This window comes from Euleptes europaea, chromosome 15 (assembly GCF_029931775.1).
Source record: "Euleptes europaea isolate rEulEur1 chromosome 15, rEulEur1.hap1, whole genome shotgun sequence".
Lineage (NCBI taxonomy): Eukaryota > Metazoa > Chordata > Lepidosauria > Squamata > Sphaerodactylidae > Euleptes > Euleptes europaea.
The window spans coordinates 26,832,812-26,853,869 of NC_079326.1; the positions used below are offsets into that span (position 1 = coordinate 26,832,812).

The 21,058-nt window shown below is 39.5% G+C and overlaps 1 protein-coding gene across 1 annotated transcript in view; it reads left to right on the forward strand.

Moving 5' to 3' along the window:
- Nucleotides 1-21,058, forward strand: part of EPC2 (enhancer of polycomb homolog 2) — a 65,204-nt gene that overhangs the window by 17,914 nt on the left and 26,232 nt on the right. The window contains exons 2-3 of the mRNA XM_056861113.1: nt 17,550-17,709; nt 18,654-18,799. Coding sequence (XP_056717091.1) covers nt 17,550-17,709; nt 18,654-18,799 — 306 coding nt within the window. The remainder of the gene's footprint in view (nt 1-17,549; nt 17,710-18,653; nt 18,800-21,058) is intronic.

Genomic DNA, 21,058 nt, shown 5'->3' on the forward strand with positions numbered 1-21,058 from the left:
GTGAGGACTTAATATTTCTTTTCTCCCTAAAGAGAGTGTTGTTTTTTGGAATAATTTGGAAATTCACAAGAAGACATGAGATGCTTTTGCCTGAAATTACTTTCAAAATCCAGTTAAAGACTAAAGACTAAAGCAGAAATCACAAATGGAGCTATCAATTGCTCCTGCAGACCCTGTCCGTATAGCCATGACTTCCCGCATTGTCTAGGACTAAGGGAGGGTGGAATGGTTCTGTTTTTATACATGCATTCTATTGCATAAACAAAGCTTTGACTGGTGAACAAGCAGCTGCCTGTCCTGGGCAAAAAAGATCTTGCCACTGTCGTGCATACCCTGGTAATATCTAGATTAGATATTAGATAGACTACACTGTACATGGGGCTGCCCTTGAAGAGTGTCCAGAGGTTTCATTTGGTGCATAATTCTAACTGAAATAAGTTGCAAGGACCATATCATGCCAGTCTTCTGTTCTGGAATGCCGTAGGGTCTATTCATACTGAAATCGATCCTGTTCCTTCTGCAGTTTCTGCAGTTAGAGAATTATGGCACAGCTGAGGTCTAGATAAGACTTGTCAACCTCTGTTGCATGGCTGTATTTACAACTACAACATTTGTTGGTATCTAAATATGGCCCTGCAGCACTAAGTGTTTAAGGATCTCTTGGAAACTCTCATTGAATCATTGCAGAAAACCGAGCCTACAATACATCTTTATAAATATTTGATGTTGATTAATAAATATAATATCCAAAATCTTAGGAATTAATGGAATGAGGTGCTAGATTTCCTTTTATTGCCAAAGTGATGAGGTATGGCCCTAAACTTCATACCTGCCGTTTCTGTGGACCTTAAGCTGCGGCTTATTAAGCAAAAAATTAAGTTTAGGATAGATATCACAATGCCTTTTTAGTAAAGGACTAACTAAACTGTCTAATTTTTGGCACTATAACTTACAAATATGCATCTCCTAAACATTTGGGACTGTTCAGTTACTTGGTCTTTTTGGGAAAAAGTAATTGCTCATATCAATTTTGTATGAGAATGTTCATTGATCTTTGAAGATGCTTATGTATTTTTAAACTACTTGCCTGTCTCTTGGAGGCTAACTGATGGTCAGCGAAAATGGACCTTCCATGCCCTTACTGTTGCTAAAAGACTTATAGTACGACACTGGAAAAATCACTGCTCACCTCCTGTAATCCAGGTGATTGAGGATTTTACAACCTTATCAATATTTTTATATGAATTTTTATTAAATTTTAACCAAACATACAAAATATATATATATATATATATATATATATATATATATATATATATATATATATATATATATATATATATATATATATATATATATATATATATATATAAAACATTAACAGAAAAGTTAAGAAGTAAGAAAAAAAAGAAAAAAAATACAATAATATTAGGGGGGAAAAGAAAATTGTGAAAGGGTATTTACAACATATTGAATACAATCATAGTCCGTCAAAATATCTAATAATACCCTTTCCCCTACACCCACTGAAAAGTGACCCTTCACCCGACTTCCGAAGAAGTGTCTGGATAGTTTTTTTTTACCTATTATCTTAAAAAAATTAAGTTTATTTAAACATTATTTTTCTATAACTCACTAAATAATATCGTAAGATCCATTTTTGCCATCTTATCCCAATATGAGGTGGCCTTAGACCATGTTTGTTTAAATTCTTCCATATCTTTTCCATGCAGAAATTCCGTTAGTCTGGCCATCCTCATATATAACCATAATTTCTCTCTCCAGTCTATAATTGAAGGTTTATTTACTTGTTTCCATACTTTAGCTATCACAATTCTTGCAGCAGCAAAGCTATATTGGCAAATCTGTCCTGGTCAGAAATATTATTTGGTGGGATTCCCAACAAACAAAATGATGGCTTCCGTTTTACTCTACTATAAATCAAATTATTTGTTTCTTTCACAATTTTTTTCCAATTTTTTTTGATTTTTTTACACGTCCACCATACATGCAGATATGTTCCTCTTTCTTTACCACATTTCCAACATATTCATCTTAGATATCATGTGAGTTTTAAAATCCCTATTTATCTTTTCCTTCTCATACCATATTGATCTGGACATATGGGAAAATTTATGGAAGAGGGAATTAAAATTTACAATAACCAATGAAATTAGAGAAAACCTATATACAATGTGGTAAAGAAAGAGGAACATATATGCATGTATGGTGGACGTGTAAAAAAATCAAAAAAATTTGGAAAAAAATTGTGAAAGAAACAAATAATTTGATTTATAGTAGAGTAAAACGGAAGCCATCATTTTGTTTGGGGCCAACATACCTTAAGGACTGCCTACACCCATATGAACCTACTCGACTACTACGGTAATCTTTGAAGGTTCTGCTTCAGTTGCCCCTGTTACCTGAGGCTAAATGGGTGGCAACCTGAGAAAGGGCCTTCTTAGTTGTGGTTCCAATATCATGGAATTCCCTCCCTAGGGAGATTCACATACCCCCTTCCACCAGCAGATTTTGTCTGGCTTTCCCTTGCTCAGTCTCATTGACCCCACTTCCTGTTTGTTTCTGTGTCTTTTGTTGTAATTGTTTTTAATTGTTATACGTTTTTTTAAAGCCTGTTTTAATGTTGTTATTTTTTGCTGCCTTGGGTGGAAAGGCAGCTTAATGTTTTGTAATAAATAAATTAAGCATAAAACTATATTAACATTGTGCCTGTATCTCTGTTGTTGACAGCTGAGAGCTTTGTTGGTTAAAAAAAAAGCTGGAAAGCTGGGTCAGTTAATGGGCCAAACAGGCACTGGATGGCATGCTGATATTCTGGATAAACCCTAGCCAGCATGGCAATGTGGCAAACTGTTTATATAGTGCTTACAATTAATATGGCATATGGTAAAAGTTTTATTTACTAATTAAGTCAAAAAAGCATGCTCAGTTGGATCACCATCAATTTAGGGCAGGGGTGGGGAACGTCAGGCCCGCGGGCCGTATAAGGCCTGCGAAATCATTTGGTCTGGCCCTTTGTGGTGATCCACCCCCTCCCAAGGACAGGAATAGCCTCTATTCAAGATGGATGTGAGTTTGTTTTGCCGAGAAAAGGAACCTTTTCCCCCCCTTGAAGAAGAGTCGTTAGCTATGGAGCTGCTAGGACCGCCCAAGAATATAGCAGGCTAATTTTTAAGTTGATAATCTTCTTTGGCCCGTGAATGATATTATAAATATTCAGATGGCCCTTGGCAGAAAAAAAGTTCCCCACCCCTGATTTAGGTATCTTGGAATGGGCGATTTCCACCAGTTACTCAGGGAGGCAGGAACAGTTTCTTCAAATTCTTGTCTCCTGGGTGGCAGTTGCCCAGTTTCAGTTTTGCTTCCTGCCTCAACAGGGAGTGCAGCTTCTGAGAGTACTCTTTGCCTTTCTCCTCAAAGCAGCCTCAAAAATTGAGAGAAAGACTTCTGTCCTCTCCCAGCCTGTTTTTATTTCCTTCTTCACATCGTTCCTCAGCACCTCTGCTTTTTGTGTTTACCTTGCAGGTGTGAGGTGGCAAAAACTCTCCTGACTGACTCTGGATTTAAGCAAGGAGGTCCTACTTGTGTGTCGTTGAACATACCTAGCCCCTCTGCCGTTAGTTCTGCCAAGTTAGATGGTTGGAGAGCTGTAGTCTTTTGTGTTGTTCTAGTGCAGTGGTTCCCAACCTTTTTTTGACCAGGGACCACTAGGACTTTTTTGTTCGGTGCAGGGACCCCAAGGTTCAAAATAAAAATTCTGGGAATTTGAAAATAAACTTTAATCATAACTGTTAGTTAAACATTAAACTTAGAATAATATTTGAATATATATATATTTATAATAGAGAACTTTTAATTGAAAATATTAATTTATTATGGGTTTATAACTTTGTTTTGTGGACCTTAATTTAGTTCTCGTGGACCCCTGGGGGTCCATGGACCCCTGGTTGGGAACCAGTGTTCTAGTGTATTAATGTTGCCCATGCAACCACTTTATGTAAGTTATTTTTAGCGCATCTTTCTCTTAGAATGGAGTCAAGGCCTATTACAGTGTGCATATAGCAGTCCAATTTAGGATTGATTGACATGTGATGCTGGGTACATGTGAAGTCACACAGATAATCTTTTCAGTCCCACCAACAACTCATTTAAATCACGCATGAGTCAAGTTGCATGCCAGAATTAAGTTGGGGACTGGTACAGGAAATGTATTTTGTGAAATACAGTATTTTATTTTATAAACAAATTTAGTATAATACCACTCTCATGTTGCGATAATATAAATTTTGATCTTGGGATATCTCTCTTTATAGGTAGGGGAAGAAGGATATATGAAAGCTATGATGCGTTATTAGCAAAGTCTGACCTGCTACTGTTCATGAAACAAATTAAGCAATAATTATGAAACTATGGTGGTTAAATAATTAATTTTTACCCTTGGCTGTAACATTTTGGGTCATTCCATGTGAAATCAGCAAATGTTAGAACACGAGTATAGCATCATAGCCACAGAGTTTCTTGACATTTGGCAGTCATTATACGTGCTGAAATTTAAATGAAGCCAATTTTTAAAAAGCTATCACTGGGGGGAACTTTGTTCTAAGGTTGCATCCTCCCAAAAATTGTTCAAGGTCACATTTCCCATAAAATATCCTGTGATGCTTGCCCTAGAATGAGAGATTCTACCTGAAGCTGTCATTATGGGCTCGTTTTGAAGCTCAAGATCTCATTTAACCATCAGTTATATCTGTACTTCTGCTAGGCTTACTATGCAGCACCCTACATTTTAAAGAGATCCTGAGCTTCAAAATGACTTAATGACTATTGTAGGTAGGATACATTCATTCTGTGGCAATTAGAATGAGAATGTAGTTGTAGAGGTGTACCCTGTTAAGGACTGTGCCCTCTGTTCAGCTTAAATAGTAATGTGAGTAGGGGTACTGATTAATTAGGTTTGGAGGAAGTACTGTTGTTGGGACGGGGTGAGGAGTAACTGAATTTACTTCTTGCTGCTGTCTACCACCACCTACCAAAAGCACTTCTGTGGGGATAAAGTCCTGTACCACTTTTTTGGGTGGCGTTCCTCCCCACCCCCACACACAACTGGGCTATGGGGATAACATTCCATACACTTAAGAACATAAGAGAAGCCATGCTGGATCAGAAGAAGGCCCATCATGTCCAGCAATCTGTTCACACAGTGGCTAACCAGGTGCCTCTAGGAAGCCCATAAACAAGATGACGAGCATTATCCTGCCTATGTTCCATAGCGCCTAATGTAATAGGCATGCTCCTCTGATATTGAAAAGAATAGGTATAAATCATGACTAGTATCTATTTTGACTAATAGCCATGGATAGCCCTATTCTCCATGAACATGTCTACTCCCCTCTTAAAGCCTTCCAAGATGGCAGCCATCACCACATCCTGGGTCAAGGAGTTCCACATTGTGTGAATAAATACTTTTGTCTGTTTTGCATCTCTCACCCTTCAGCTTCAGCAGATGACCTCGCATGCTAGTATGAGAGAGAGAGAGAAAAGCTTCTCCCTGTCCACTCTCTCCACACCATGCATACTTTTATAGACCTCTATTATGACTCTCCTTACCTGCCTTTTTTAAAAGCTAAACAGCCCTAAGCTTTTTAACCACTCCTCTTAGGGCAGTTGCTCAAGCCCCCTGATCATTTTGTTGCTCTTTTCTGCACCTTCTCAAGCTCTGCAGTATCCTTTTTTAGATGTGGTGACCAGAACTGTACGCAATATTTCAAGTGTGGTCTCACTATAGATTTGTATAAGGGCAGTATGATAACACCTGTTTTATTCTCTATTCCTTGTCTAATTGTGGCCAGCATGGAACTTGCCTTTTTCACAGCAGCTGCACACTGCTACCACCCCAAGATCCCTTTCTTGGTCTGTCACTGCCAGCACAGATCCCATCAGTGTATATGTGAAGTTGGGATTTTTTGCCCCAACATGCATCTCTTTACACTTGCTCACATTGAATCTCATTTGCCATTTTAATGCCCATTCTGCCAGTTTGGAGAGAGCCTTTTGATGCTCTTCACAATCCATTTTTGCTTTAACCACCCTAAATAATTTAGTGACATCTGCAAACTTGGCCACCTCGCTGTTCACCCCCAGCTCCAGGTCATTGATGAACAGGTTGAAAAGCATCGATCCCAAATCTGCCCACATCCCTCCATGATAAGAACTGACCATTTATTCCTACTCGCTGCTTCTTATTTTTTAGCCAGCTCTCAATCCATAAGAGGAGTTTCCTTTTATCCCATGACTGTGAAGCTTGCTTAGCAGTCTTCAGTGGGGGACTTTGTCAGAAGCCTTTTTGGAAACCCAAATACACAGTATCTACAGGCTCATTGCTGTCCACATGTTTATTGACACTTTTAAAAAACTCTGAAAACTTAGTGAGACAGGACCCACCTTTACAAAAGTCATGTTGGGTTTTGATCAGGAGGGTTTGCCCTTCTATATGCTTGACAATTCTATCTTTAATAATGCCTTCCATCAATTTACCTGGAACAGGTGTTAACTGGCCTGTAGTTTCCTGGGTCTCCCCCCCCCCCCAGAACCCTTTTTATAAATGGGTGTTACATTGGCCATTCTCCAGGCCTCTGCTACAGAGGCTGATCTAAGGGACATGTTACGTATCATCGTTAGATGTTCAGCAATTTCCCATTTGAGTTCTTGAAGAACTCTAGGATGAATACCATCTGGTCCCGGTGTTAGTTTGAAGTTTGTCTGTACATTCTAGAGCTTCCTACATTCTTCTCTCCCCAAAACATCTGTTCAGGAAAAGCCATCTGATCTATATCTTAAACAGTGAAGATGGATGAGAAGAATGCATTTAGCTTCTGAGCATTCGCTTTATCGTCCCTTAGTATTCCTTTACTTCCATGGTCATCCAATATTCCAACTGTTTCCATAGCTGGTTTCCTGCTCCTAATGTACTTAACGAATTTCTTATTGTTGGACTTGATACAGTATGTTTAGCATATGTCCCTCATATCTCTAATTGTTTGCTTGCATTTCCTTTGTGACAGTTTGTGTTTGGTTTTGTGTTTGTACAACGTTTGTTTGCAAAAGCAGGGCTGTGGCGTTATAGACCCATTGTGCTTGTGTTGGAAAGAGTGTGGGGAAGTAGGGAGCCTGCCCTTCCCCTTCTACCATTAACCACAGCAATATGCGCATTTCTTTTCCCCCAACAATTACATTATAGATTGAATGGAATGTGTAAGCGATTTACTTCTATTCAGCCTGTAAGCAAGCATGTTGGGATTGTTTCCTAACTTTCCTTATTATTTTTTGGATGTGTGGGAGAAAGCATATTTTGGAGATGTCTAGAGATTCCCTATGGAATGAAGAGTTTTCTTTCATTCTGTGCTGCTTTCATTATTGGTCCAGAAGTCAGAAACTTTTCTATTAAAAGGCACACACTGTAGATGAATGAAGAGTTGTGGGACAGGACTGTTCAGAAACCTCCGTCAGTCTCCCCTTCTAGGAGTCTATTGTGAGGAACTAAAGCTAACCCCCCCCCTTTTACCTGACTGTTAGCTGCTTTCAAAATTCCATTCCTGGTATAGTATACTCAATCCCCTACACGTGTTTTTGGCATGTTTCTTATTGGTTAATTTACAAAGTTATGTTTTTCTGTAAAGCTTGGGAGCCTCCAAGTACGTAGACTTTCCTGGCTTGTGGGTGGCTTCATTGTGCTACATTCATGATCCTAACAGGGGCTAGCCAATTTACCGTTATGAGTGAGGATGTAATGGACTCTTGTATTTTCTGGAGTTTTGCACATATGTGGGTGAGCAGTCTTTATATTGTAAAAGTTAAATTACACATGTATTTATTCACATGCATAGATTGTAAGAAAGGTAGCACTGTATTACTGAAGCAAGACTGACACAGAATATACTTTGATAGATTAAAAGAGTTTTAGATCAGTTTTAAGGTTTTTAAAAAGCATGACAGTAGAAATTCCCACTGATGTCAAAGTAACCTTGTAGGCTAATTGAAGCTCAATTTAATACCTTCAGAGACCAAAAATCCCAATAAATACATGAATTGCTCCATTGTAATTATGTTGTAAAGTGTTAATTAAGCAAAATGTCATAAAGTTCAAAATTGCATTAATCACACCACAACCAGATTCAGTCAAATTAGTTGTGTGACCTAATGAAGAAGGATAACACTTGTAATTTGAATGCTTTCTAGCAAACCATAGAAGTTGCATGAGACATGAATCCATCAGAAATTTAAGAATGCTGAAAATTCACACAAAAAGGAAATATAGCCTTTTATTACACATCTTTCAAAAGGTGTGTGTGCGTGGGTGGGGGAGGGACCTATGCTGATGAAACTGAATGAATCATCTACCCACCAACTTGAGCAGGTGCAAATAATAGTTATGTTGTTAAGTGATTTGTTCTGTCATTAATGCAGGATATCTAAACATTTTGCAACTTTGCTAGGGATCATAGAATCATAGAGTTGGAAGAAGCCGTACAGGCCATCTAGTCCAACCCACTACTAAACATTTTGCAACTTTGCTAGGGATCATAGAGTTGGAAGAAGCCATACAGGCCATGTAGTCCAACCCACCACTTAATGCAGGTTCAGCCTAGAGCATCTCTGACAAGTGTTTGTCCAGCCTCTGCTTAAAGATTGCCAGTGAGGGGGAGCTCACACCACCTCCCTAGGTAGCTGATTCCACTGTTGAACAACTCTTATAGTAAAAACATTTTTCCTAATATCCAGCTGGTACCTTTCCACCCATTTGATGAAGGAAGTTGTTGGCCAGGCATTTCAGAAAGTTGTGTGACTGTGGACGCTTTGCAGAATTTGTGTCCCAGCACACATCAGGGAAGTTGAAGTCACTCATAACTACTGGGTCATGTTGTTTGGACACCCTGTCAAGCTGTTCAAAGAAGGGCAACATCCACCCTGGTCAGGAGGTCTGTAGCAGACTCCAGCCACCATACTGTTTGTCCTTATCCTCACCCAGATACTTTCCACTTAGTTGTCACCCTCTTTCTCCTCCAGTATTTCTTGACAAGCAAACCCTGTCCTCACATACAGTGTCACTCCACCTTCTCGGTTTTTCTTGAGGAGCTCATATCCATCTACTACTACATTCCAGTCATGGAAATCATCCCACCAAGTCTCTGTAATGTCTACTAAATCATACCCCTCTGTCTGCATTAGAAGCTCAAGCTTGTCCTTCTTATTGCCCAAACTTTGGGCATTGGTACATAGACACCTGAAGCCCCACACCTTCAGCTATTTTAGACCCGGCCCTCCCAGGTGGGCCTCTTCTGTCTGCTATCCTTCATTCAAATCCCTATATTAGTTATCTCCTTCCTCTGGTGGTGTGTAAAGTTTAAAGTCCTCCTGATGTATCCTCTCCAGGTTTCTCCCAAACACATTCTTCCTTGATCTTGAAAGGTGAAGTCCATTGTGTGCTAGTAGATTGCCATCCAGAAAACTTAGCCAACTGTCCCAGAATACAAATCTCTCCTGCTGGTACCACCAACCAGCCAGTGGTTCATCTCCATTATATTTTGGTCCTATTGCATTCCCTTCCTCTGACAGGAAGGACCTGTTCCCCCATTCCCTTCAGCTTCCTTCCGAGAGCTTCATAGTCAGCCTTGATGTTTTCAGTGGTGTTCACAGCCGTGTCGTTGGTTCCCACATTGACCATTACAAATGGGTAATGATCTGTAGGTTTGACCAGTTTGGGTGTCCGGTCTACAGTATCTTTAATTTTCAACACTGGCAAGCAACATACCTCTTGGGCCCGGGGGCGGGGTGTGTGTGTCAGGCCTGGTCACATGACATTCCATACCCCTCAGCAGGGAGTCACCTATTACTAACACTTTCCTTTTCCTTCCAGTGCCATTTCTTCATATCCCCCTGTCCTCTTCCCTCTGTCGTCCTTTTGTTTGTGATTTTTCTGCTGGCAGTGTTTCCGGCTCTGCTGCCACGGCCAAGAACCTGGAATCAATTCCTAATGGCACTGAGTGTTGTCTTGCTCGACACCTTTGGGTTTGTGCTGTACCACTCTGAGGACTCTTGTTAGGACAGTCAACCATGCTGTTGACCCTGTGACTGGTCTCCCCTTCCCTGTGCAGGGCCTCCAGGCTTCTGTTAATAAAATCTTCCCCTTCCTTGATCTCATAGAGAGTAGTAATCCTTTCCTCCAGGCTTCTCCTCTAAGAGCCCTATCAACTTACACTTCTGACATGTGAAGTCCATCTTGTCCTCAGGGAGGAAAGCAAACATGGTGCACTCACTGCATGTGACTGGAAATGGTCCATGAGCATTCATCATCAACTTACAAGTGTATCAAGAGAGAATATTTACTAAAGGGACCAGAGAGTCCACATAGTGTAGGCGTGTGAATATATGTGATTCTACTTTTACGTATTATTACCACACTGATCAAAACTGCATATTCCCTCCTCTTGATTTTTTTATCCCTTTGCTTGGAATTTATTTGGATTACATGTGAAGACCTTTAAAAATTAGGGGAGGGTTCTGGACATTTTATCACCAAGGGATTTTTGTTTTTTAATTTCCAGGGTAAAAAACTGAGAATTTGGGGGAGCACTGGGAAAAAATTGATTGAAATATTTGGGAAGGAGTGAAATTCTTTTCAAGACATGGCTTTACTCCCTTTAAGTGAGTAATATGAAGATTTTTATAGAAGAGCATAACAAGCAGATAACCCACGAGCAGAATGGGGAGAAGACCTCCGTCTTCCGCACTGGCCTCTGATCCTCTGGCAACTCTCTTCTTGCTCCCCAGGCCTCCTGCTGATGCTGCCTCCCTCCCTCCCTTCTGGTCTCCCTCTTGCTCCTCATTCTCCCTACCTCTACTGCCTTTGTCATTCCCTCCCCCCCCCATTGTCTCCTCCTCCTGCCACCACCATCTTTTTCATCTGTGTTGTCACTTTCCCCCAAACTTCCCAATGTTAGTGTAGTTTTCACAATGTTTGTAGGGGTTGCTAGGCAACTGGAAAAATGGTCAGTGTTTTCAAGGATATGTTTAAATTATGAGCAATTTTGTCCACATTTAATATGCTGTAATATATGTAATAATATACTGTGAACAGGTAAATGATTTCAGTTTTACAAAATGTAATACAGTATCCAAATAAGTTGCTAGTCCTGTTGTGACTGTCTGAGTCTGTTCCTGTCCAAATGATATGCTTTTTTTTGGGTATCACAGAATGTGTGTTTTCTGCTTTCATCTTAAAATTTTTTATGAGAGGAATAAACTAGCATTGTACTACCTGGGTCCAATGCCAGACCTGGACTGTTCTGGCCTGCCTCAACCCCCTCTCCCGTCATGGTCAGAACAATGGTGGGACAGCTGGCATCAGAGATGGGTAGTGAAAAGCCTTACCTTGCTGCCGAAAGAAACAAGCCACTGCCAGTCAGCTGACCCAGTCCTGAGGGGTTGGCGGTGGGAAAGAGTGGGCTGCACCGGGAGCAGGGTGGTGGCTGGTACAGCCATGCGTACAAACTGGAAGAGCCTCAGGAAGGATCCCCAGTGACTCCGCCTCCCGGATGGCAGAGGAGGAGAAGGAAGCATCAGGAACAGGCCATATGCCCATGAGGGTGAGCGTGGTAAGGATTGCTGGAGGGGCAGCTTGGAAGGGCTCCTCCTTTACCCCGGCTGTCAAATGAGCAGCCAGAATCACAGGAAAGGGAGAAGATGCGGTTTGATCCTGCCTTTATAAGGGATTAGGTGCGAGAGGTGGGGAGAGGAGGGCAGAACTATAACCCTTTAAATAGTGAGCTTTCCCCAGAGGCTGTGGAAGAAGCAGGCTGAAGTATACTTGGGAAGGGAACGTGGCATACAGGGTGCTTGAACCACCTCCGTGACCCATTCTGAGGCTCGGGAAGGCTCCTGAGAGGAAGACCCAAGCTGATGTGAGGGAGTTCACAGACAGGGTCCGTGAGGGAGGTGCCTCACAATATGCCAAACAGTACAATGTTATGTGCTAACTGATTTCCAAACAATAAGTTTTATTTTGTAAAATAACGTTAGGACTGATAAAGAAGTAAATATTGCATATATTTACATTCAAAATAACTTATTTTTAGGTAAAGTGTACACAAGATTGCAAGTTGAGGTTGAACTGTTGGTCAGTTACTATTTTTATCTGGAGAAAAAAATCTGAAACATGGGCTTAGATCCCACTAAATGTCTGCTGATGGGCTAACATAAGAATTGATCAGCAGAACGTGACTTCCTTGCCCTTCCTCCCTCTGCATCGTAGCCCCTGAAATTTTGCTTCTGGTTGATAGTAGCAGAACCCCAGAAAATGTAAGAAATTGGGGGAAATTTCACCTGTCCAGTCAGCAGAAATCTTCCATTAAATCCAACCAGCTGAGAGGCATTGTTTCCCCCATTAATTGCACTGTTGGTTCAATCAGTGTATGTATCGAAGGAAGTAATTGTAAAAGAAAGGGACAGGACAATTTGTGTTCCCTTCCCACACCAGCCTCCAATATCCTGCATAGTTCTTGCAGCTCCCCTGTCTCTAGAGAGAAGGTTTCTGGAGGCGCATTTTGGGTGCATTATGAACAAAGAGGTAACAAAAATTGATTCTGTTAGCAGAACTGTGATTGAAGATTTTTGGATCCAACCCTCTGTGTACAGCTTGTTTAGCAAATGGCTGGGTTCTCTGTCAACATTGGCATTTTATTACAGAATACTGAATAGCCATGTAGACTTGGATTTCATATTTTTTTTAATGTTTCAAGATTTGTGCTGTCTGTTGTTTATTTGTAAACTTTTAACGTTGGACAGTTAGAATAAAAAGTTCAATATTTTATATTCACACAAAAAATCAGGGAAATGTGAATTTTGAGAACAGTTAAAAATTATGTATTAGGTTTAGAGTAACCAACCTCCAGGCAGGGCCTGGAGATCTCCTGGAATTACAACTGATCTCCAGATGGCAGAGATCAATTCCCTTGGAGAAAATGGTTTCTTTGGAGGGTGGAGTCTATGGCATTATACCCTACTGAGGGCCAACCCCCACCTTTCCCAATCTCTAAACCCACAACTTCAGACATTTCCCCAACCTGGAGTTGGCAACCCTAATTACATATTATTGCATATTGCAAATTACAAGTGATAAGTACGTTACAAGTCTCCTATGGCACTGTGTTGAAATAGGACACTGTTATTTTCATTTTACAGAGTGGCATATGAGTCATAGAGATTTGTAGGTAGAGTCAAAAATATGCAAGCAGAGTGTACGGAATTGGCAAAATCAGTTAATAGAGATGTAAAATTTATGGACATTTTGAAGCCCTGGGAAAAAATGAAATTTTGGGGAGCATTGAAATAAAGGCAATACTTAATAAAGTATTACCTAAACTTCTAGGTTTCCTGGGGCATCTGTCTATGTGCTGCATCACATTAATGCTTTATGTTAGATACACTGCTTGATACTTCACATGATTGTGTACCACCAGTCCGGGCAGAATGCAGCTGTACTCTTAAATGGAGATTTTTGTCCTTAATCGTTTGCTTATAATGAGTAGTATATGAAAGGTGGGGACTGAGTTTTAAATCAGAGAGACAGGAGTTGCATGGGTCAGGAAATACTCCTTTTAGGACATGGTTGCCGATGAGCAGATAACATTTGGTAGCTGAAGACTAACCGAAATCTGAATGTGCAATGTTAAAAGTATTAGGCTGGAAGGATTTCTACCTGGGAAGTGTCACTTTCTTCCCTCCCCCATCCTTCTGTAGCCTGAAATGCCACTCTGAAACCTGCTTTTTGGACAGAGGGGATTCCCCCAGGAACAGCATTTGGGGTACATTTCAGGGTACAGTGGGAAGTGAGAAAGTTGTACTCCACAGTCAAAAATACTTCTACATTTAGAAACACTGCACTGAGTGCCAGCCATAGTGTGTACATTTGTAGTGGGCCTTTAAATATGTTTAAGGAGATGTTTAAATATATCAGCTGGAGTGGTCTCATTTTAGAGCAGGGATGTTGAACTCAATTGTTACGAGGGCTAGAAATAACATAAATGTCACTTGGTCAGGCCGGGCCATGCCTCGCCAGCCCAGATTGAGAAGGGGGTTGGCTGCCTTGCGGGCAAGATAAGAGCTCTCAAGGGGCTGGATCTGGCCCGCGGGCCTTATGTTTGACATCCCTGGTCTAGAGCATACATATTGGTGAATGCAGCTTTTCTGTATTGAGATTTGTGTGAGAGTATTATTTGAAACCTAATTCGAAAAAGGTTTTATTTCAGTGTTCCTTGAGGTTGAAACTTCCCTTCGGGTTTGTTGAAAATGGGCGGGATGTGTGTGTGTTATAAAGTCAGAGACGTTTCTTTCCTATCTTTCATTTAACTTCTTTTATTTTTATAGATTTTTAGTTGTGAGTTTTGGGAGGAGAGTAGAATTAATGATTTCCATAACAGGTGTCCATTAAAGAAATATGGAAACAATTACAATTTTACGTCTTTTTATTTCAGTGAAGTAATAGTGTTCTCACAGGTCATGATATTTTCTGGTATATCTGTCTAATATAAATTTGAGAATTAGGTCATCTCTTTATCTGATTAAGTATTCTTGTACGGATATGGGAAACATTTTTTGTGCATCATATGAAGAAATGATGAACAGTAAGGGATGTAATTTGCATGCCTCAGCTATTTTTGCTGCAACATCCCACTGAAGAACAGCAAGCAGCCAGTCTTTGAGTGAATACATGTATGCAAAATCTCATCAAACTGGAAACATAATTGTGCATTTCCCTCTCTCATTGGTTCAGTGGCTTTAAAACCTTTGGGCTTGTGCAGTGGATTCTGTTCAAGATGTCTTACTTCAGAGGTGGCTCAAGCTTACATAGTTCAGTTAATTTTATTGTTATGGTAATTGTCATTGACATTTGATGTAATTCTGTTGAAAGATCTGATGAACCTACTTAAAAGGATGTGATGTGAGAAAACCTAGTGCCAGAGATTGTTCTACTAAAAGCCCAATAGCAGTTGTTGGCTTAGCTCTGATTGTGAAAGTCAGTTATGCCTCCATTCACCTATGCAAAATATGCATACTGGTCATGTATTAGTGGTAATCTGACCCACAGCTAACCAGATAGTGGATATAGAAACAATCTGTTCTTTGAGTGTTTTCATCAGTAGTGGAATATAATTTTTTTCAAGATATACTCCATTTTCAAAGGTGTTTGAACATGAAGAGTAAAACCCACTGGGGAGTGTGTGTTAAGCATCAAATTTTCAAATTTCAAATACCTTTATTGGCATGGTACAATCTGCAGTATATAAAAGGATAAAAGTTAGAGTAAAATAAAATTAATATAAATCATTCCTTAATATTATGATTCTACTTTCGACTAGATTCCCATCGGCTGACTACTATCATCAGAAATTTTGCCAAGTTTTCAGTTATCTCAGGGTCCTTATCAGCTAATAGTTTGTAAAGTATTTTCGTATTATTTGAGGAGAAGTTCAAAACTATAGGTTTTATTAGGTTTCCCCTTGGGGAATCATAAAGATGGCAGTCCAAAAGATTATGAGACAGGGAGTCAGGACATCCTGCGCAACATCTGCAGACTCTTTCAGCGTAAGGTGTTTTCAGGAATCTGCCACGGAGGATCGCTGAAGGGAATGGATTAGTCCTAGCTTGCATAAAGACTTTCCTGAGTTTAGGATTGTCAAGACAGTCCAGGTAGTTTAAATGGAAATTAGGTGGAAGTCCAAAGTATTGTGGTGAGCAAATTGGCGGCGTTAAAGGAAATTTTCGCTGGAACTCGTGATCGACTAGTCTTTGTTTTACTAGACCTAGGATATAACTCTCACTGGACAGAAGCAGGGAGTCCAGGTTAAGTACCATCAAGTTGCTTCTGACTTATGGCGACCCTAAGACCTCCAAAACATCCTGTCGTTAACTGCCTTGCTCAGGTCTTGCAAACTGAGGGCCATGGCTTCCTAGATTGAGTCACTCAATCTCATGTTGGGTCTTCCTCCTTTACTGCTGCCTTCAACTTTTCCTAGCATTGTTGTCTTTTCCAGTGAGTCTTGTCTAATGGACTGCTAGATGCTTCCTACCACTCCAAAGTTTGTTTGTTGTTTATTTATTTATACCCTCATGCATCCTTTTGGGTAAAGTTTGAAGCCTTCCTCCAACTTAAGTGGCTCTTCAATTGGAGGAAGAACCATATAACATGGAAGAAGACGCCTTAGGCTGGAGGAGAAAGGTACTTGGAGGATGGGTGGATCCCCTCCAATATAAGAGTTGTTTGAGGTAGTTAGGTCAGAAATTATACATTTATTCCTGGTGAGTCTCTGGGTTTTTTTTTAAACATTTGTTGGTACATGACCCCTGACAGTACTTTTTTACCCTTTGTTCTCGGGGCTAATACAGCAAGTATGTGTCTTTCAGGGTTTCTGTGGCTTAATCTCTGATTTTGCTTCCTGGTGGCAAAATGAGCGCACATCACTAAAAAAAGCATAGGAACTAAATCACTTTGTGAATCTTGTTGGAGTCTAAGCATGGTTCCTAGAAGATGAATTTCTTACAAGTGTATCTCTTAGGAGTAGGAAAGTGTGTGCTGGAATCCTGTGCATTGTGTGCACACAGCAAACTATACATGTTATGTGTATATATATAGCATGATGGCCTACAAGGTACACAGTCCCAGAAGGAATCAAGATGTTTAGAAAATTTAATAGCCTATGTGATATATTCAGCACTATGGAGAGTTAGAAATATTAAGGTTTGCCTGAGTGACCCAGAAAGTGACTATTTGCATATAGGTGTGATTCTGTAAGAATTCAAGTAAGATGAAGTAACATATCTATTTTGTAGTAAAGTTTGGAATATTATTTTTGCTGTAGAACTGAATCAGGAACGTTGTGTATCATGTGAAGGGGGAGAGATTTTTAAAAATCTGGTCTTTTAAAATTAATACATGTGATTAAAATATGCAGAAGTATAAGATCATAAATATTAGCTTAGATTGGGTTTCTTTTGATTGTTTTCTGCAGAGTTGTAGAAGTGAATATGGTCTCTACCCTCTGTATCCTGTCTTTTTAGGAAGTACTTTACAAAATGTCTTTTTTCCTTCTTTGCCAAATATCTTTTTATTACACCTGCCTTGTAAAAAAAAAAATCTACAAAAGTAATTAGCCCACAGAAATGTTTACTAGTCTGCCTGCCCACACACATTTATTGTAGTCATGTGTGGCTTCAAAGAAAAAAGAACATTCTATAAAGCCTGTTGCCTGGGGGGTATTCTTATTCTGCATTGGCAGCCAAGAGATTTTAATTGTTTAAATTGAAGCAGCTTTTTCTTTGGCTTGTTGGAAGTATCCTGTTGTCTTGAAATGAAGTACTCTCCAGATTTAACAACTATTTTCAACATGATAGTGGAGGATATTATTGCTAGAAAAAAGGTGCTAGTGTTTTTTCATCATGTAGTGATGTCTAAACTATTACCTTCCTCTTTTTAGGAACACCATTTGCAACGAGCTATCTCAGCACAGCAGGTCTTCAGAGAAAAGAAAGAGAACATGGTTATTCCAGTTCCTGAAGCAGAAAGCAATGTCAACTATTATAGTCGCTTATACAAAGGAGAGTTTAAACAACCAAAACAGTTCATTCATATCCAACGTAAGTTGATTGATTCTCTTTCTCTTTTCCATAGCTGTCAAAGCTGCTGAGTGGCTTCTGAAAAAAGATGTACTACATTACTTTTAGGTTCAAAACAGTAAAGAAGTTTTTATTTACTTTGGAGGAAAGGCAGAAACTCTTTTTGAGAAGAGTTCTGTATTTTTCATTGTAGATGAATTTGTAAGAAGTCTGAGGCATCATTCATATGATGATGGAAAAGTAAAATTTCTTATTACTGAAGGACAAAAAGGCAGAGCTCACAAATATTTTTGGCTCTCTGGATTTTTAAAATTGTTTGTTAATTGATACTGGCTGTGGTCCAGAAATACACATCTGTCCATCTGAAAAACGGAAAAATTCTTCTGAGATGGAGAACACATTCCCCCCCCCCCGTATTTCTCTGGGTTTTTCTTCCAGTCCCTTATATATCTAAAAGGTATATACGTGTTTTTGTACCTTAGAACTAAGAAAAGTGTATTTGGCCTACATTATCATAGAATTGCAATGATTTTGAATGTGGCCTGGTTCATTGTTCTGTAGCAGTAGGATGTTTTAGTTTTAAATCATGTTTCATACGGGCTAAATTTAATAGGTTCTTGGGTCAACCATAGTAGGAAATGCTGCATCTTGCTTAATTTACTCTATTAGTCATTTAGGGAAGTTTCTAAATATACCCTGTAGTTTGGATCCTAAGGAAAATTGTAGAGGTGTTCGTGTAAGGTAGGGGTGTGCAGCTCAAGTATTTAGGTGGTCATGCAGGATGTTGACTGGAGCTAAGTGGGCCACCCCGTGACTGTGCCTGGATCCACCCCATGATGCAGGTGTAAGTCCTGTCTCCTGGGATGGCAGAGAAATGAGCTAGTTGGCCTGTTTCCTTTCCGTTGATACTTTGCTGGTTATTAATATAAATGTGTGCTTTAATGTTTTCTCTTTTTTTGTTTTAGCCTTCAATCTGGACAATGAGCAACCTGATTATGATATGGACTCAGAAGATGAGACATTATTAAATAGGCTTAATCGGAAGATGGAAATCAAACCACTTCAGTTTGAAATTATGATAGACAGACTGGAGAAAGCTAGTTCTAATCAGGTATTGTGCTCCCCAAGGAAATCCTTGTCTTAGAATTTGTTAATCTTAATAAAATCCAACTTTATTTCTTATACTTGAATGTCTCTATTTGCATCTCATTACTAATTTTCACTCCTGAAGCTGTTAGAAAGGCTTCCATATTGCTGAGCTCTGCAAGTTGTGTAGGGTAGAATTATTCAGGGGTGATTTTAATATTGCTTATTTTTGAAGTTATTGTTGGATCTGTTCACTGGTTTTGATGGCTTTATTATCATTTTAACCTGCTTTGGGTTTAGTTTTGGAAAAAAGGTGGACTAAAAATGCTCTCAGTAAATATATTACATCTATTTTCTAAAAAAATTAATTGACAAAGCAGAATTATGTGAGTAGTTTTGCTTTCTGGGGCATGGCCTGCCACCATTCATTTAACTGTGGTTTCTTTCCCTTAATATCTTTGCCTTGGGTGGCTGTCTCAGGTGGCTGAACCAGTAGTGTTGATGAAGTTGCATTGTTTAACGCAGAGTATAAAGGGGAGGCTCAGTGTTGATCTCTATCCTAGAACTGCTAGCTGTAGTAGGAAGTAGTTTTTTGAGATTACATCGGAGTGTGTATGGCTGTAGAGATTGCATATATGCTGTATCCCTATTTTCGGTATAGCTGTTGTGAATGCAGTGAGTACTTGCCTGCAGGCAGCCCTTATCACAGACCAAGGCGAGTGTTAAGTTGTAGAAACCACATTTCTCTCCACTTCTCTCCATTGGAATTCCTTGTAGATTTTAAGTATGATCCATAGGCCACTTAGACTGGGACCCTTGCATTTAAATCGAATGAGAGCATTAAGCTGGTAAAATGTAGTTGTGAGTTTCTTGAATGTTGACTGGGTATAATATCTAGAAATTAGAAGAGAATTCTGGCTGTAATTTTGCTAATGTTTCCCAAAAGACCACAACATGTCTTTTTTAGGCTACAAATGTTAAGCGTCTTTTGTCTCTGCTTAAAGAAAGTTGAAACTTTATAATACAAATAAAGCTTAGACACTGCAAATCCTCAATTTTTTTATTTTGTCAGAACACCAACTATTTTCTGCATTCAGAGGCTTGGATTCTGAATGATTATTCCATTGCTGTAGCAAGTCCTCTGTTGCAGAATGTATTCCTTCCGTGTTAGGTGTTTTCTGCTTAGTACCTTATCAGAAAGTGGCCAGTGCCAGAAGAATGTTCTCAGCAACACAGATATGTTGCAGAAATGGAAGGAAGAATTAGGGCACAAGTCTAGACTTTCTATTCATAGGAGTTGCGTGGCTTCCACAGATTCAAGAATTGCAACAGTTTAGGCCAGAGTTTAGGCAGTGCAAGGTTACCAGTACCTCACAGCAACAACTTTTATTTAATATGAAAAATTGTATTTCACGACTGAAACTTTGCAGGTCACTTATATGGTATAGAATGAATTATTAACACAGACAAAAACAATGACCAATTAAAATCACATTAAAGCAATAAAAGGTATGCAATATACCAGCAAAATTAAAAACAAAATCCACAAGGAGCCAAGATGAACAGAAAAGTTTTTATTTGGCCTCTAAAGCTGCCAGGTGAGTAGCTTGTACAAAAAAATATCCACAACAACGCAACGCTGCAAAGAAGGCCTATAGTTCACTATTCACTGTACCAAAGAGAAGGGCTTTCAATGCAGATCGTAACTGGGGAGGCGCATACACATAAGGGAGCAAACATCCTGGCCCCACACTTTTTAGGTCTTTAAAGGTAATAACCAGCATGTTGAATTATGCTGGGGAGCAAATTGGCACTCAGTATTAACTCTTTCTGTATGGGCAAGCTGTGTTCCTGTAATTTGTTATGGTAAGCAGTCTCTTGCACTGATGGAGGCTTCCTGACTGCTTTCACAGGCAACCCATGTACACTGTGTTGCAGTAGTCCAATTTCGATGTGATTGGTCTAAAAGCTTGGAAGCATTATCTATATGTGTCAGGAATTTTTCTATATTTTGCATACTTTTAAAAAGTTAATATGTGTAGCGACATAATCTAGTCTGGCATAAAATTCCACTTCTTGAAAACACCAACTGTTCTTTTTATGGTCCATAACATTATGGGCTTAGGGAGCTCTAATAAACGACTGAATAAGTTTTGAGCTCTTTCTTCCAGTCATCTCCTGCCTCCTAGAAATAGACTTAATTTTGGCAAGTGCTTTGATTGACTGGCTAAATATAAATTTATAGGACTTAGTCTGACAATGTAAACTCTGCCATAAATATTAT